Source organism: Prunus persica, chromosome G6, assembly GCF_000346465.2.
Source record: "Prunus persica cultivar Lovell chromosome G6, Prunus_persica_NCBIv2, whole genome shotgun sequence".
Taxonomy (NCBI): Eukaryota; Viridiplantae; Streptophyta; class Magnoliopsida; order Rosales; family Rosaceae; genus Prunus; species Prunus persica.
This window is the reverse complement of record NC_034014.1, coordinates 24,663,926-24,681,986: the sequence shown is the minus strand read 5'-3', so window position 1 is coordinate 24,681,986 and position 18,061 is coordinate 24,663,926. Positions and strand designations below refer to the sequence as shown.

General features: G+C 37.4%; 3 protein-coding genes across 4 annotated transcripts in view; 2 read left to right on the top strand and 1 right to left on the bottom strand.

Annotated features, from left to right (window-relative positions):
• Window positions 4,210–7,006, top strand: LOC18774070. 2 transcript variants are annotated; one of them, XM_020566061.1, is made up of 2 exons: window positions 4,210–4,735; window positions 5,294–7,006. In XM_020566061.1, exon 2 carries the CDS (start codon window positions 5,327–5,329, stop codon window positions 6,833–6,835), a length of 1,509 nt encoding a protein of 502 aa, XP_020421650.1. In that variant the 5' UTR covers window positions 4,210–4,735; window positions 5,294–5,326; the 3' UTR covers window positions 6,836–7,006. The 2 variants fall into 2 exon arrangements, with proteins under 2 accessions (XP_020421650.1, XP_007207368.1); XM_007207306.2 differs by having other exon boundaries at window positions 4,211–4,735; window positions 5,190–7,006.
• LOC18772756 (probable mediator of RNA polymerase II transcription subunit 37e) lies at window positions 8,623–11,880 on the bottom strand. The gene is made up of 2 exons (XM_020566993.1): window positions 11,376–11,880; window positions 8,623–10,585 (listed from the first exon to the last, which is right to left on the bottom strand). Exons 1-2 carry the CDS (start codon window positions 11,587–11,589, stop codon window positions 8,856–8,858), a joined length of 1,944 nt encoding a protein of 647 aa, XP_020422582.1. The 5' UTR covers window positions 11,590–11,880; the 3' UTR covers window positions 8,623–8,855.
• The window catches only part of LOC18774156, a 5,377-nt gene continuing 1,448 nt past the window's right edge, over window positions 14,133–18,061 (top strand). The window contains exons 1-4 of the mRNA XM_020567036.1: window positions 14,133–14,334; window positions 15,017–15,221; window positions 15,644–15,989; window positions 16,932–17,937. Of these exons, the coding sequence (XP_020422625.1) occupies window positions 14,243–14,334; window positions 15,017–15,221; window positions 15,644–15,989; window positions 16,932–17,937 (1,649 nt within the window). The 5' untranslated portion in view covers window positions 14,133–14,242. The remainder of the gene's footprint in view (window positions 14,335–15,016; window positions 15,222–15,643; window positions 15,990–16,931; window positions 17,938–18,061) is intronic.

The following is an 18,061-nucleotide window of genomic DNA, read 5'->3' as shown; positions in this document are numbered from 1 at the left end:
CACCATGTGCTAATATACCTTTCTAGCTTTCTAAGGATGAAAGCTGAGTGGATCCAAATCGAGTATCCAGGTATTCTTAGTTTGACTTAAATGCATCGAATTCGAGCTGTATCGAATCAGTTAATAATGTTATGAACATAATTACAAACTTCTATTACTTATGCATTGTTAGCTAAGCAAGCACCTACTGTTCCCTCACATGTAAATCTTTTGGAAGCACATTGAAAAAGAGAAAGAAAAAAAATAGTGTTTGTCACTCAAAGCATCAAAATTAAGTGACAACATGGCTAATTATTGTTAGTCCAACTAATCTCTTTTTGTAACCTCCCAATTAACTTTCTAATCAAATGCATCATGCATGATGCTGATGATACCACAAAGATCTGATTCCAACCAACTCAATAACTTTGATGGTTCAACTTATTTATCAAGAAGACGTTGCTTTTCCATGTATAAATAAATAAAACAAAAATAATAAAAATAAAGTTTGCACTTTTGTATCTGTGAGTCGACTAGGATCCCAAATTCCACCAATCCCCTCTCCCAATATCTCAACCATCTCGTTTTCAAGATCTCCATGGTCTCTCCGAGTTGCCTCAATTATTGAGATATTTTAATCATTACACTATTTTTTTTTATTTTCTGTTTTTTTTTTAAATTTACTTTTCAAAGATGCCACTAGATATCAAATATTGATTTTCTTCTTCATTTTTTTTTTAAAATTATTTAAAATTATCTCATTTGGATCTTGCAACACGTGTCCAATTGCCATGTCAATGGCCTTGATCTGGATGTGCTTCTTTCAGTTTTGCCACTTCACATGTTCAGCATTGTGAATTTGTGATAGCCACCAATTACCAAATAATACAATAGGCTGCCGACATTGCTGATGTTGCAACTTAAATGCTCCATGAATAAAAACTTTTCTACCAACAAACATCATCATAATAAGGGGCGGACCCAGCATGAGACCAGTGTGGTCTCAGGTTTCCATTTTAATTTTACATTTTTTATTTGCATATAATATATATTATTTTAGTTTAAGAATATTTATTTTAAAATAAATAAAATATTAGGTTTTTTTTATCTATAAATTAACCATAAAATTTATTGGTCTCTTTTCTACTCATCTCACTTAAATCTTCTAGGTTAGTTTATGATATTTGCACTAAAAACTCCTAAAATTTTAACTTTTCTTTCTCTTCCTCTTTTGTTTAAAGCTTTGTGAATTTTTTATTTTTCTCATTTTTTTAATGTATGAGTTGGGTATCTTAATATTGCACTTTAAGAACTCTTTTTTTTTCTATTTCTTTTCTCTTTTGGAATATAAATTATCAAAATTTAAGTCTTTAATAGTGTAGATAATGATATTAAAATATGAAATTCATGATAATTTTGAAGAGAATACAAGGTTTATGAAAGGCCCCATCTAATGTGAAATTTTGGCTCCGTCACTGATCATAATCCATTTGAACTTTCTTTTTCCTTTTTAATTTGTGTGTGGATAAGTTGTTATCCTATAAATTCACATGATAATTGCATATATAGGAAACTTACATGATATGATCTATCCAACAATTTTCGCTCGTTTTTCCCATATATTAGTTTTTATTTTCTTTCCTATCACCAGTTGTATACAACTGAGTGTATGTCAAAATTACCCTATAAACGGTTCACGATGGGTTTGCCGAGCTGAATTTTCGGGCCGTATATGGGCCCGAAGAATGTAAATTACTAGGCCCATTCAGCCCAACCATTCTTATGGGCCAAGCCTACCTAGGGTTAGGGATAGGATGATGTTTCCAGGGCAGAGTTGGGAAGTTGCTGCAGTAAACACCGGGTCAGGTGAATCTCTGAAACACAATTTTTTAAAATTATAATAAGCAAGAGGCCTGCCTGTAAATTGTAAAATAAGTAATTAATTAATTAAAGTGCCACGTGGGCCAGCTTCCACATTTTCCTCGTACGTGACCTGAAAGAAAGAACTAGTCCTAGTAAAGGCAAGTTCCTCTGTTTCAGAACAGAACACACCTGACCAATGACCATGTATGGCCTCTGCATATATACGGTGATATCTGAGGCATATCTATATATCTACATGTAAGTTCATTTAATCTACACTTTAATAATTTAAAAAACCCTTTTTTCAAACCCTTAAAAAAAATATTTATTTATTTATTTTTGGTATAAGTGGAAAAAAAAAAACAGTAGATTCCCCTTGTTCATATTAAAACAATTTCTACTGAATTATGCTCTGTTTTCCCATTAAAAATTGACTCAGTGCCTGGAAAGTGTTTATCCTAATGAGACTGCACTTCAGTTTCCTCCCTTGCTAGCACTACGCTCATTTCACATGTTATATCACTTAGCAAGAGAACATTTTTTTCGTATAAATAAAAAGTCTCGTACGCGCATGAATAACACGCGTGTACGAGAATTCAATCCTATATTACTAGTTAATAATATAGGTAGGGGGTGACTACATGCGATGCACTTACAATGAGCTATCCAATTTCCATTATTGCACTTACCCAACTGATGTATTGGCTTGCGTCTCCAAAACAGAAGCCCCCAAAAGAACAGAAACAAAAAGATGATGGGTTGTTGTATGATAATTGGGTGCAAGTATCATAATTTTGCACACATGAAAAAAATGTAGGATGTGGTGTAATTAAACTATAATTATATATGGCTTTACACACTTAATGGGGCATGAAGCCATTATTGCACATGTGGGACAAGAAAGACAAAGGCAATTATGGAATAATATAATTAGTTCTATAAAATAAGGTGGGATTAAGGCTAACTAGGAAAGGTTCATTTGGGACATTGTTATTATAAGAAGACTAAGGAAAAATAAATTAACTTAGCCATTGATCCCAAAATTGCAAGAGAGAGAGAGAGAGAGAGATGAGAGAGATCTGAGAAACCAATTGATAGGCGACACAAACCACAACATTATACCAGATCGATAAGCGACATAAACCACAACATTATATTATATATGTATTAAAAAAGATGAAAATAAAAAAGCAGTCACACTTGCTGATTGGTGGGATGGATGGATTTTTGGGGTGTTTAGGGAGTGCGGGGAGGACCCTCTTAGATGAGAGGATTGATAGCCACACCCACCATTAAAAGAGTAAAGATGGAGAGTGGACGACACACTTTCTTCTTTGAGCTTTAATAATACAACTTACAAGGAGTTATTGCCACAGTTTTTCTCATCTTCTACATTATTTCCATATCTTCAGAAACAGGTAAAGTTGAAATGGAAGGAAAAAAACTGCATCGAGAATCTTTAAAGTTCATTCAATCAATTAGAAAGTTTCTTTTATGTTTCCTTAATTGCATTCAAACTTATCAAAGTTGATACGGATGGTGGTTCAGTAATGTGTAATGAGTTTGAACGTGGTTTTTTCGACGGTGAAAGTTTTTGTGCCGAAGGTCTTTCGCAGCAGAAATTGGTTTTAGTAACGGATTTAGATTTGTTGTAAAAAGATCTTGATGCTGCGGTGAATGAGAATTGACTGACGAAAGAGCATATTTAAACTTTAGAACAAAGTGTAAAAAATACGAAAATATGTGTGTGAAAAAGTGGCCAAAAGGGATGCTGAATGCTTATTTATTACCAGAACAAAATGAAAATAAGTGTCAAAAACAAAATGGGTACTATTGTAAATAGAACAAAGTGCCAAACAGAAATGACAAAGGGAGAGATAAGGGTGGAATGATAAGTTGAGGGAGAATAGAAAGTCAACATGCGTGTTTACAATTACTTGTTATCGTACAACTTGTAGGGCAAAATAGCAAATTTGAGTCACCTGGGAGCTTGGCTGCATTTGGTTTGAAGACACGGTCCATTTCAATTATTTATGTCGTATTGGATGACCTAATTGGAATTTTCCGTCCCAGATAACTTATCAATTAACTATAAGTCTTTTTTTAAAAAAATTAATTTTTTTTACAAAACGATATTTAAAATTATTCCAATTTATAGGCACACTGCCTATATATGTGATAAATAAAAAGAATAACTCTTAGAACAAGAGGCTTATCGCTTTAATACTTAAAAGCATTTTTATTCTGCATGCGAAATCTCGAGGTTTGATTTCTCACTCCCTCAATATCATATGTGACAAAAAAGAGGATATTACTTGCCTTTTTCCTTGTAATGAGATACTTTACTTTCATGTGAATAACAGTTTGACGCACATGCAAAAAATAAAAATAAAAATAGAAAAAGAAAAACTTTTACACACATATCATACTGTTCTTGATAAGAATATAAAAACTCCTACTTGCATGATAAGGAATCAAGTATTTTCCAAAAAAAAGAAAAAAAACAACAACAAACACCGTTACGACGGGTAACGGTAGGCCAAATGGGTGACATCTAGTGCGGGCTTTAACCCACCATCTCTCTCTTTATAACCAGATGCTCCCCCACGACTCTCTTTTCTCTTCCTACTCTCAATCTCATTTCTCACCCCCAAAAACCTAAATCCAATTTAGCCCTCTTTCACGCTCTCTCTCCGATGCCTCTGTGTTTTTGGACGGCAAAATAGGCCAAAAAATTAATTAAACTTAAGATTAAAATCAGAAATAAAAATAGAAAATAAAAACTGGAATAGGGAAAAGCGAATATGGTAGTTGATGATACGCTGGAGATGAGCATCATGGTCGCCTCTGGAGGTCCCTCTTGCTTCCGGTTCCCCGATGCTTATCCCAAAAGGTACTCTCTTTGAAGATCCCCTTCGATTTTCTTCTTCTGGGTCTTTTTGGTTAAAATTTTGTTCTTTTTTGGTTGGGGTTTGCTTTTTTAGATATTTTTAAAAATTTTATTTTATGGATTTGATGGTTCTGATTCAGTGTCTCCCACCTGGGTTTGGAGGAATTCAGGAGATTCTTGGGCTAAGGTTGGATATAGTTTTTCTATAGCGTTTTAGAAATCTCTTTCTCTCTCTCCATTGGTTGAGATTGAAGAGATTTTTACACAGATTTTATAAACCATATACCATCATTTTTTTCTTATAGATCTTTCTCTCACTGTCTCACTCTCTTTATTTTTCCATAGAAAGTTTATTTCTTTTTATGTTTTGTTTATTGGGTTATTGAATCTTGTTTTATTTTGTTGAATTCTTGACGTGGGTGTGTGAGGAATTTGTTATTTGATTTGATAAATCTAGGGTTTTGATGGAGGGGAGATATAGTGGGGATTGATATGATGAAGGTCTTTATAAGGTTATTTCTTTGAATTGTTTTTGGGAAATGGCAATATTCAATCCACCAGCAACAATACCCACCCAGGAGTTGTTCAGCTGAAATGGGAGATTCTCTGCTCACAGCCTTGTCAATGGAGAATCATCACCCATCCACGCTCTTGTCTATGGATTCCAGTGCTTCCTCTCACGACGAATTGGATTTGGAGATGAATCGGCAAATCATACTCTCCCGCCCCCCTGATATCAATTTACCCCTGTCAGCTGAGCGCAGCCCACCTCCACCGCCATGGAATTCGGACCCTTGTGATATTCTAGATGTTGGGCTTGGTCCACAGGTTTACGAGACCGAGAGTTTACTTACCATCCCCAAGGTGGTTGGACGGAAATGCGCCAAGCGGGTAGACAGCATATGGGGTGCTTGGTTTTTCTTCAGTTTTTACTTCAAACCTGCATTGAATGAGAAATCAAAGGCCAAAATCATCAGGGACAGCAATGGGGTTAATGGGTTTGAGAAGTCTGATCTCAAGCTTGATGTTTTCATGGTTCAGCATGACATGGAGAATATGTACATGTGGGTTTTCAAGGAGAGGCCTGAGAATGCGTTGGGTAAGATGCAGCTAAGGAGTTACATGAATGGACATTCCCGCCAAGGGGAGCGTCCATTTCCATTTAGTGTTGACAAGGGTTTTGTTCGATCTCACAGAATGCAGCGGAAGCATTATAGGGGTCTTTCAAACCCCCAGTGTGTGCACGGGATTGAACTTGTTCGGGCACCTAATCTCATTGGCCTTGATGAGGACGAGCGTAAGAGGTGGGTGGAACTGACTGGGCGGGATGTGAACTTCACAATCCCTATGGAAGCAGGTGACTTTAGTTCATGGAGGAACCTTCCAAATACAGATTTTGAGCTTGAGAGGCCACCTGCCCCACTAAAGAATGTGCCGAATTCCCACTCAAAGAAACTTCTGAATGGATCCGGGCTGAATTTGTCTACGCAACCATCTAACAACAACAATTCTGATGGAATGGACCTGTCTCCTGTCAGCAAGAGGAGGAAGGAATTTTTTCCCCATGGGAACGATGACGATTGCTTCCTGGCTGTTAATCCTCCATCTGATCGAATCCCAGATATGGAAATCCACGCAAATGGGTCGCAATGGCCAAATCACTTTAGTGGTGTAATGAAGAATGTTCATGGACCTGTTACAGCTGCAAAAACAATCTATGAGGATGATGCAGGTTATTTGATCATTATCAGCTTACCCTTTGTGGATCTCCAAAGGGTGAAAGTCTCTTGGAGGAATACTCTTACTCATGGTATCATTAAGGTGTCTTGTATGAGCACATCTCGCATGCCATTCATTAAGAGACATGATCGGACTTTCAGGCTTACAGATCCATCCTCTGAGCATTGTCCTCCAGGAGAGTTTGTTAGAGAAATCCCACTGTCCACCCGCATTCCTGAAGACGCTAACATAGAAGCTTATTACGACGGGCCAGGTTCTGTGCTAGAGATTATGGTTCCAAAACTCCGCGTTGGACCAGAAGAACATGAGGTTCGTGTTTGCCTCCGCCCTCACCTTGGAGGCAATGATCTTATGTTGACTTGAGATAGGCATTTTATAGAGTTTATGTAAGGGTTATTGTCATGTTTGGTGCTTCATTGTTCTACTAACTTTGTACCATTTTGTGTATTTTATGAAGGAAAAAGAATGTGCTTCTCACATTTGTCTTTGCAGTTTTTGCTACTAATCTATGCATCTGGTTAGCTTTGACTCCCACTATTCTTGATTCAAATATACATGCTAAACCATTCTTGATTTATGTTTTGGTTCCAGAAACTGAACTCTTTGTTTGCTTTTTTCTCACTTCCATAGCAGAAATTAATATGTAAATCCATAATACAAGTTGAAAAACTCAGCCAGGCGGTACCTAGAGTCAACTTACTCTTGAAGGAATTTGTTTATCATCATATTAAGTAACAAGAATCCACTAGCTGGCAACCGGGTCTAGCCCCAGTAGAAAAAGGCCTTTACTTGTAGACTAGAAGTATCAGGTTCGAATTGCATGGTATCTTAGTTGTGTGTGTATGCGGAATCCTCTATCCCCTCTAACTCTAGTTTAGACTATTGTTTATAATAATAATAATAATAATAACCACTAGTTGAGTAGCAAGAAACAAATACACAGAGGATGGTACAGTCAACAATGTATTAAAACTATGTTACTTTAATTGTCACTTTTGTCAAAGAATTATTTCAAGTTTTGTTTGTGCAAGTAGTGTATTTTCTTTCTTTCTTTCCATTGTTTGTTTAATGGGGGGTGATGAAGACTTGAAAGCCTTGTATTGTAGCAGAACATGTGTTAAGAGTTAGATAGATGTCATTGCCATGATTATGGATTATCTATGACTTATAACATCTTACGGAGTAAGTTATGTTGTCAACCTCACCTCACCACCACCCACTCAGTCTTAAAACTAGAATCTTTAACTCATCCAGCAGTGAGTGGTGACTGTAGTGGGATTTTCAAAGTGTTAAAAAGCATAAGCATCTTTCTTGACCCTTATGTGTGGCCATTGCCCAACCACAGTACTTCTAAATAATATCCCAATTGTGGCAGTCATAGTCTACTTTGGGAAAAATATCCCAAGTTGCTTCTTCTACCTGTCTATAAACTCCTTTTCATTCCGTGTAACCCTTGAGCTAACTTGAATAACAAATCAGTCCATAAGTTGGTCAATTTTGTGGAATATGGAGAGGGTTGCATTTCATTGTTATTGCATAGCATACTTGTGCGAATGAAATTTTAGTCAAAGAGCCAGGGAGGAGGGAGATGTAGAAAGACTAGAAGAGGTCAAGGATGGCGTCTGGCCTCAAACGACCTTTCCAACTTTCATGTCAATTTTCCATTTGTCCGCCTTTCAGTGCCCACCACGTTCAGCAAACCGGTCCAGAAGTAGGAAATGCAATTCTGATTATAAGCGCTTTTGTTAGAAGCATTTTTCAAGTACCCTTCAGAAAAGCGCTTTCAAGTTTTGATTACCTGAAAGTGGTCCCAAAGCAAAGAGTCCGTTAACCATGTTTATACTAATGAATAAGAAATGCTTCTTACTCATTACAATAATTTTCAGGCTTGGCATTTACCATTCTGTTTACCATAAAACAAACAAACAAATAAATAAGAGGAGAGAGGAAGGATCATGTCGTGTCGACATAAACTTTGACTCTTACAGCAGGTGTCTTTCTCTCCTTCATATGCGGCCCTAGCCTTCATGCGCTGTTAGATCAAGGCACACCATCACATAATAATAATTTCCGTAATTTTGTTCAAACACATTAATTAGGTTATTGGCGTTGTCAATTTCAGCATTAACAAAATAAAATTCCAAGAAAGCTTTGGCTAAAAAGTAAACTTGTAATTATAATAGATCCAAAAAATAACAAGGCCCCGGTGCAAAGAGATCCAGGAAAAAATACCACGGTGCCTATAGGTTCCGCAAATTAAAAAAGAAACTTAAAGGCCTTGATAAATAACTTCCAAGGCAAAAATATGAAGAAAAAAAAACATAAAAATATTCAGTTCAAAAACACCTAAAATTCCGAAATTAAATTCAACCCCAGCAGAAATTTAGTCGACTTCCTCAATCTTGGGTCCAGGGCCGCTTGCACCAGCTGGAGCTTCATCATCAACAGGGCCAGCACCGTCAGCACCAGCACCCTGGTACATCTTGGCGATGATTGGGTTGCAGATGCTCTCCAACTCCTTCATCTTGTCTTCGAACTCATCGGCCTCTGCGAGCTGGTTGCTGTCGAGCCACTGGATGGCGGTTTCGATCGAGTCTTCGATCTTCTTCTTGTCAGCTGGCGGCAACTTGGCTCCGATCTTCTCGTCCTTGATGGTGTTCCTCATGTTGTAGGCATAGTTCTCCAAGGCGTTCTTGGCTTCAACCTTCTTCTTGTGCTCTTCATCCTCAGACTTATATTTCTCTGCCTCCTGGACCATCTTCTCAATGTCCTCCTTTGAGAGCCTGCCCTTGTCGTTGGTGATTGTGATCTTGTTCTTCTGTCCGGTGGTCTTGTCCTCGGCCGACACGTTCAAAATACCGTTGGCATCGATGTCGAAGCAAACAGTGATTTGGGGAACGCCTCTGGGTGCAGGTGGGATGCCGGAGAGCTCGAATTTTCCGAGCAAGTTGTTGTCCCTGGTTCTGGTTCTTTCTCCTTCATAGACCTGGATCAACACACCGGGCTGGTTGTCGGAGTATGTTGAGAAGACCTGTTCCTTCTTGGTGGGGATGGTTGTGTTTCTGGGGATCAAAACGGTCATGACACCTCCGGCAGTTTCCAAACCTTGAGATAGTGGGGTGACATCCAATAGAAGGAGGTCCTGGACCTTCTCGTTGCCCTCACCGCTGAGAATGGCAGCCTGGACTGCGGCACCATAGGCGACAGCCTCGTCGGGGTTGATGCTCTTGCAAAGCTCCTTGCCGTTGAAGAAGTCCTGAAGAAGCTGCTGCACCTTGGGAATTCTGGTTGATCCACCAACAAGCACGACATCATGGACTGTGCTCTTGTCCATCTTAGCATCTCTCAAACACTTCTCGACGGGCTCCATACACTTTCTGAAAAGGTCCATGTTGAGCTCCTCGAATCTGGCACGGGTGATGGTGGAGTAGAAATCAATACCCTCATACAAAGAGTCAATTTCAATGGTGGTTTGGGCAGTGGATGAGAGGGTTCTCTTCGCCCTTTCACATGAAGTCCTCAACCTCCTGAGGGCTCTTGGGTTGCCGCTGATGTCCTTCTTGTTCTTCCTCTTGAACTCCTGAACAAAGTGGTTCACCATTCTGTTGTCAAAATCTTCACCTCCCAAATGGGTGTCTCCGGCTGTGGCCTTGACCTCAAAGATACCCTCCTCAATGGTGAGAAGAGACACATCAAAAGTACCGCCTCCAAGGTCGAAGATCAAGACATTCTTCTCACCAACGCTGGTGGCCTTCTTGTCAAGACCATAGGCAATGGCAGCTGCTGTGGGCTCGTTGATGATACGGAGGACATTGATTCCAGCAATGACACCGGCATCCTTGGTGGCCTGTCTTTGAGAGTCGTTGAAGTAGGCAGGGACTGTGACCACGGCGTTCTTGATGGTGCTGCCTAGGTAAGCCTCAGCAATCTCACGCATCTTGATAAGGACCATGGAGGAGATCTCCTCAGCGGCGAAGACCTTGTCTTCTCCCTTGTAAGAGACACCGATCATGGGCTTGTCACCAGGTCCGGGGGTGACCTTGAATGGCCACAATTTCATGTCACTCTGGACAGACGCATCAGAAAATCTACGACCAATCAACCTCTTAGCATCTGCAATGGTAACAAATCAATGATTAGCCTATCATGGTATACTTATCCAAAATCATACAACACACTTGTCAAAACAAAACATATAATTGAAATCATCCAAGCAAAATAATTATTTATCAAATTTATTTTATTACCTTCACCACCTGAACTAGTATGAAACAACTCAATATCCAATCATGATGAATTTATATACTATCAACATATTCAATTCGAGCTAAAAACAAATCATTTTCTGCATACAATAAATTATAAACGTAAAGGTTCTCTGTTTATTTTTACAATTCGTACTTTATAAAATAATTTTGTATGCAAATCATAATTACCAAAACTGATAACATTTTATCTATAAAAACTAGGGAACCTCAGTGATCAAGTTGTTCATCAACTATTTAATTATAACTATATTAAACTGAAGCCCAAATCAAATATACAATTTTATAGATCTATTAATCAAATTTCGTTTTTTTCAAATCCAATATTCGAAGGCCTAACTGAAGATCTAATTTTAAGCCAATAACCAGATACAACAACACGAAGCATGTAAACACAGATCTACACAAGTAACTACCTAATAAATTTACCAATCAAACAGTCAAATAACAAAAGAAATCTAGCTTAAACAGATCTATAGCATACCAGTCACTGTAAACAAGATCTATAAGCTATTACAAGCAAAAATACGGATCCAAAAACTACTGTAAACATAAATACAGATCCATAAACTAATATAAACAACAATACAGATCTATAAGTTACTGAAAGAAAACGGAGCAAGGAACTCGGATCTTACCGAATACGGTGTTAATGGGGTTCATGGCGACCTGGTTCTTAGCAGCATCACCGATTAAACGCTCGGTGTCTGTGAATGCGACATAAGACGGCGTCGTTCTGTTACCCTGGTCATTGGCGATGATCTCAACACGGTCGTGTTGCCATACACCAACGCAGGAGTAGGTGGTGCCGAGATCGATACCGATGGCTGGTCCCTCTCCTTTGCCGGCCATTGTATATTCTAGGTTTTCGTCGACGAATATATCAACGAAAATAAATCAAAAAGAAGAGGATGAAAAACAATTGGCTGCTAGGGTTTGTTAAGTGATGAGAGGCTGGGTATCGGAGGGTTTATATAGCGTTGGGAGCGTTAGAATTCCAGAACGTTCTATAACCCTAGAGTTTTGGAGCCGTGGGATATGGGGAGCAACGGACGGCCTGGATTGTTTGCATGTTGCTTTGGAAGACCCGTGGTCAAGTTTGATTTAGATTCTCACCAATCCGCGCGTCGTTGGGTTTTCCTACAGTTAGTCGGTTGCCTTCCTTTTGGGGTCTTTGTTCCCTCCGGTAGTCGACCATCAGCCGTTCACTTTTACGCGTATACACTTGGGTGGAGCCCACTCCCGCTCTGAATCCTTATTTATTTATTTATTGGTCAAAGTCTGAATCCTGATTGATTGTGATTATTTGCAAATTACAATCCAGGCTTATTCTTCTGGAAGAAAAGGTACTTTGTAAGTTTGTATCTTTCTTATTTGAGTACACGAGTTCAAAATCTAATCAAATACAATTTGATCGTTATATTGGAATGTTTTGACAAATCTTTTTCGTGAAATCCAATCCAATCCTAATTTGGTTGCCATTTAAACCTATTGTACGGATTTATACTCTTGTTAAGAATATTTACACCTTGTTTGGAATTGTTTTTATTTATTTCTTCACAAATTTATTTTAAAATTATGTAATTTAAAGTGTTTGATAAAAATAAAATATCATGATTATTTTAAAATTATTGACCCAGCTCAATTACAGGTATAACTTCAAATTATTTATGAATCCAAAATAAACAAAAATGTTAAAACTATGACATTTACAATACTTATAGTTTGCCTCATGCTTATTGGAAACAAATCAAGTGATTGACATTCTTGCAAAGTATGAACATGTTTGTACAAATCATTGTATTTGTATATTTAATTTTCCTGAAGTTTTTTTTTACATAAATTACACTTTGATATGTATGGTGGTGTAAAGATCCCTTGAGGACCTTATTTTGTAACGTTTTTGTTTGTTAAAAAAAATTTACATAATATAGGGTAGGTTTAGTACCTATGATCAGAAATGAGGCATATGTTTGTTAGCCCTAATGACTACGAAAATTGCACTAGCCACATTGCACCTTAGCTCAAATTCCAAATTCATAGAATAAAGTAATTTAGAGCGTCGATTTTACAAGATAAAAAAATAAAATTTAGAATATCCATTTAGCATTAAATAAAATTATATGCTCTAAATTGAGATTTAGTTGATTATAGAATTTAATAGTTCTAAACAATGCCCCTAATTACTATGGATCAAGTATTGGGCTAAGGTTCTTAAATTTGTATAGATCAAGTATTCAAATGGGTTGGCTTGATTTTGTGGAGATAAAGTATGGGCTAGGTTCTTAGGCCATCTTCAATTATGGGCCATAGGCCTAATGTAGTCCTAAAATAATGCAAAACTCATTTTCAATTATGAGCTAAAAATTGGCAAAATTTGGAGGGCCGCATTGGGCCCTTTAGCCTTCCAACTAGGCCAAATGTAGCCCAGCGTATGTGCTTTCCAAGAGGAGAAAGTATCACGCATGGGCAAGAACAGAATATTAAAGGCACGTTGACATCATCAATGATGTCAGCTAGTCGTTAGGTTTTTATTTTTATTTTTATTTTTAATAACCATTTTAAATGTTTTTAAATTCGTTTTGTTTAAATATATATATATATATATAATTGGTTTCTGATCGTTGGAGTTCAAAATCATTGATTGAAAAGTTATTATTTATTTATTTATTCAAAACCTTTTAAAATGTTTTAAATTCATTTTGTTTTAAAAATATATATGAATTAAAAAAATATTGTCTATAAATCGTAGTTTAATTAAATAAAACAATACATAATTGTGAAATATATGAATGTTGTACCATAGTTTTTGTCAAAATTATAAAATATAAATGATCCTAAAATATTGCTATGCATGACTGGAGATGGAAAAATTTAGCCATGTACTATTCTTTAAAAAATTAATATTTTGGAGGACTAAATTTTTAGCATTTAACTACATTTAGCCTTATGAATAGAGATGACCTTAAATTTGAATTCGTTGAGTTATAACTTAGAAATGTGTTTGACCAATTGAAACTGGCTCGATGATACATTATACTTTTTATTATATCTGAACTTTAACATTTTTGAGTTTGACTAACATTGAATCGATGATAAAGCACCCGAAGAAATGGTGCCATTTACATTCATGTTCATGTAATTTATAATTCACAAAATTTGTATATAACAAACTCAAACGGGCTCTTCTTCCTTTTTTTGGTCGGCAACAAATCAATTGTGCTCTTCTATCATGCCAGCTCAGCTCAGTGCTGTTTGTCCAGCCCGCCGAAACTTGCATGAATCTGGACCGTACACGTGAACCGACCCTAGCCCAGGTATTGTGGCCCGGCCCGACCCGAGACTGGCACGAACGTACTGTGTAAATGCTCTGGAAGCTAACCCCTCACTCCACAGCCTCTGAGAAAAAAACACCAAATAAAATAGTCTTCCATAGCTTCCATCTTCGTCCCATTTCCATTATTGTTCATCACCCAAAGAGACGATTATAACCTGAGGGGATGAAATGGGCGATACCAGTGAGGCAGAGAATGTCACTGAGCTTGAAGCTATGTGCAAGGAAGACTCGTCTTGGCATCCATGTCAAGTCTCTCTCAGGTGAGCCATCCAACTGAACCAACCCACTTAAAATGGTTTCCAGACTGTGATCCTGTTGTTTATTGGAAAATGCAGTGATGGGTTTTGCCCAGTAGTTTTAGGGACCTGGGTTTTGTTCATGTTTTGAATTTTTGCTCTAGGTGTAGATGATCGTTGGGTTTTCCTTGGAAATGGGAATTATGATATCCGATCATAGTGTGTACATGCATTCAGCTTCTCTCTGTAATTGATGGTTCAACTATTTGATGTCGTGTAATTAGTTGTTTAATTTTCTGGCTTGGTTGTGCACTTGTTTAATTTCCTTTATAGTGTATACAGAGTTACTTCAGTGATCCAGTGAAACCAACTATATTCATTTTGTAATTGTATGATCTTATCAATTCAATCACATTTCCCAGTTGTATTTACTTTCTAAATGGGTACTGAAGAAAGTTAAGAAAATATTTATGCTACTCATGCTGTGAAAGAGTGTCATGTCATATGTCACTCATAACTGTATATGGGGATGACTTGATGGATATTAACACTAACAACGAATGTATCCAAACAACGGATCATGAAGAACTAAATTTCTCTAGTCAGGCAGTTGTGTTTTAGCGCCCTATTTTTGTCAAGTTTGAAATATCAACTGTTAGAAATGCATACAAAATGTTTTAAGTTTGCTCCTGATTGTGTTCCACAGCTCTACCAAAGATAGCCTAATTGTAGACTTTGGGGGCCAGGAGTTAGAAGATATGGTGTTGAACACGGATGAAGCCCTTACGCGTCTCCGTTTTCGTTGTGCACCTCTTCAGGGTGATGACTGCACTCGCATTGAAGGAGAGCATGTTCTTGCCATCAACAAGTCACAGTCTAAGAGCCACTTCTTCGATGCCAAGGTGGAAAAGGTACTTATCTGCTCCCTAATTTATTTAAAGCGTACTTGGAACCAGGGCTATCATCTATCTACTCTCTTGAAGTATTTATTGCTCACTGTTTAAGTGCTTGATTATATAATGCCTAGTCAGTTAAAAAAAGGATTATATAATGCTAAAGAGGATGTTTCCATCAAATTTACAGGGGCCCTGGGTACTTATAAATTGAGAAATTTGTCTTTCCTTTGCGTATCTGGTTAATAACTATAATAGGAAATAAATTAGATTAATTTTGTTAACCAAATCATGTTTCATTGGGTTATAACCATCATGTTCCGTGGGTTATAATGTACTGCAGTCCTGAGCTTATTTGATAATTATTTACTTGATACACCTTTTGCATGAAAAAATATATTCTGTTAATTCAGTCCATGTCCTCACATCTTGACGACTAGGTGCTCAGAGTGAGACACTCAACGAGGGTCTATTGTAGATGCACTTTTATGATCAAGTGGCTTCACCAAGACCTCAAAGGACAGATGGTGACTGTACCATCTAGTTCAATCATGAAACTGACAGGCAAAAACATCAATGTCCATCCAACTGTTTCTGCATTCTTGAAATCAGTTAAACAAATGGGTTTAGATAGTGCATCTTCCGTTCCAGTCATGCTTGAGGTTGAGGATTTTGCTGTTGAATTGGATCTTAATAAATTTCTGGAAAAGCAAATTGAAGACATCACTGTTTCAGCTAATGAATTCAGAAAAGCAATTACAATAGACATTTTAGAGGGGGTTAAAGGTAACCATCCTTGCTCACTACTTTATATGTTTAATGAATTCAGACCTGTTGTTGCAATATCTCTTTCTATCTGTCTTTGTTTATAATTTTAAGAAACTTGTCTCCATAAGCATTCTCTTTTAACTGTGTGTTGCATCTGCACCTTGAACCTGAAACGCCCTTCTTAAGTTGAATTAGAGGAGTATGGTACTTGCAAAGTGATGCAGTAGTCGATGGGCTTTACCTTGTGTATGGTCCAAGGTATATGCATAATCCAATATAATTAAATGTACCCATATTTTAAGGGTGCTGATTTTCCCACTTCCCTTTTTTCCACTTACACTCCCTTTTGTTTTTTAAATACTTTTTAGTACTATAACATACAAGGAAGTGTAAGTGGACAACAAAGGAGTGGGAAATCAGCTCCCTATTTTAATCGTGTGCCTTTTCATTTGCTTAATTTTAGGGGAGGAATAATTATGTAGCTTACATGAAGGAACTTTTAGCTTTTACATATTTCTGGTTTTTATGAAAGAGGTTAGCCACCTTATGGCAATGGACTGATAATTGGGTCAGTCTTAGAACTTGCCTAATAAAATACTCCATCCTGCCCCCAACCCCCTTTACTCTCATCAACAAATGAGATTGACATCAATGCTAATGCTGAAGCCAGATACATGGGAGTTACACTTGCAAGGGTTAACTGCATGATACCCGAGTGATATTTTTTCAATATTGGTGACTCTATTCGAACTTAAAAGTTTACTCAGTTAGCCCCTAATCTTTTTCTTTCCTTCCGTGGTGGTCATTTTGATTGTGTAACTTTTTGAAGTTTGAAAAGAAATACAAAGAATAACGAGGGGATAACTACATAGTTTCATTAACAGAACGTAGGGAATGCTAACTGATCAGTTTTCTTTTAGTTTTACATCATTTAGATTATTCCTGGTTGTGTGCATGCAGCTGATAACAAGGGAGATATTCGATGCAAAGTAAGCATTTCAAATGCTCAGGTTTCTCATGACCAGGATCAATCAGAAAGTATTGCTCAGAGTTCTGGTGAGCTGGAAGTAAACATAGAAGATGAAGGCCCGCAAGCCCCTTGCTCATCCATACAAGAAGAGCATTCAGACTTCAGGTCCCGTCTTAGTCCTCTTGCTGCTCGTGCAGCTTTGGCTTTGCTAGTATCGAGTACTCACAAGCATATTGCTATAGGTGGGACTGAGCTATTCAACTCCCGTGACAGTGACAATATGTCTAGTAACACATTATCTTCTGAAGCAACCAAAGCCCATAAGAGTGAAAATGAGACCTCAGATGCTAGAAAAACTCTCTCAGCAGCTCAGAAAGGTTTTGAAAATCAAAACAATGATTCTCATGTGAAAGATTCTGCTGAAGAGATTAAGTTAAGGGCCTCAACCAACACAAGAAGGTTGACTCGTTCAGCAGTCCAAGAAGAAAAAGATAAATCAACTATGTCAATTAAACAAGGGTTGGAAGAGAGCAAGTCAGCTCATATTACAGGATCAATTTCCTATGAAGGAAATGTCACCATTCATGAAAGAAATGTATTGAAAAAGAAGAATGATGCATCGAAAAATAAGAAAGCAGTCTCTTCGCCACTTCATGCAGAGAGTAACATCCCTATGGAAGAAAGTAATGAAAAGCCGATGCCTGGTGATGCTGGAGCCATTCAAGATATAAATGTTCCAATGAAGACTTGCGCTAAGGACAACAAGTCAACAGTTCCAACCAACATGAGGAGGTTAACTCGTTCCGCACATTCTTCTGAGGAGAATTTAATAGTACCTGAAAACTATGGAATGGAAAAGAAAAGTGGTGGATCAAGAAAGAAGAAAGTTGTCTCTCCTTCATCTGACAAGGACAACACTATGCCTGGCGAAGAAATAAATAAAAAGAACATGTCTGGTGTTGTCACAAGACTTGGAAACATTCGACAAAGTGAAGGTTATATATGTTCATATTTACATGTGCATGTTTATATTCTTGTCTAGTTATAAAAATTTGTGTTATGTTACTCATGCAGAAAATATATCTGATTGCGAACAATCTCAAGATGTAACTCAGTTGGG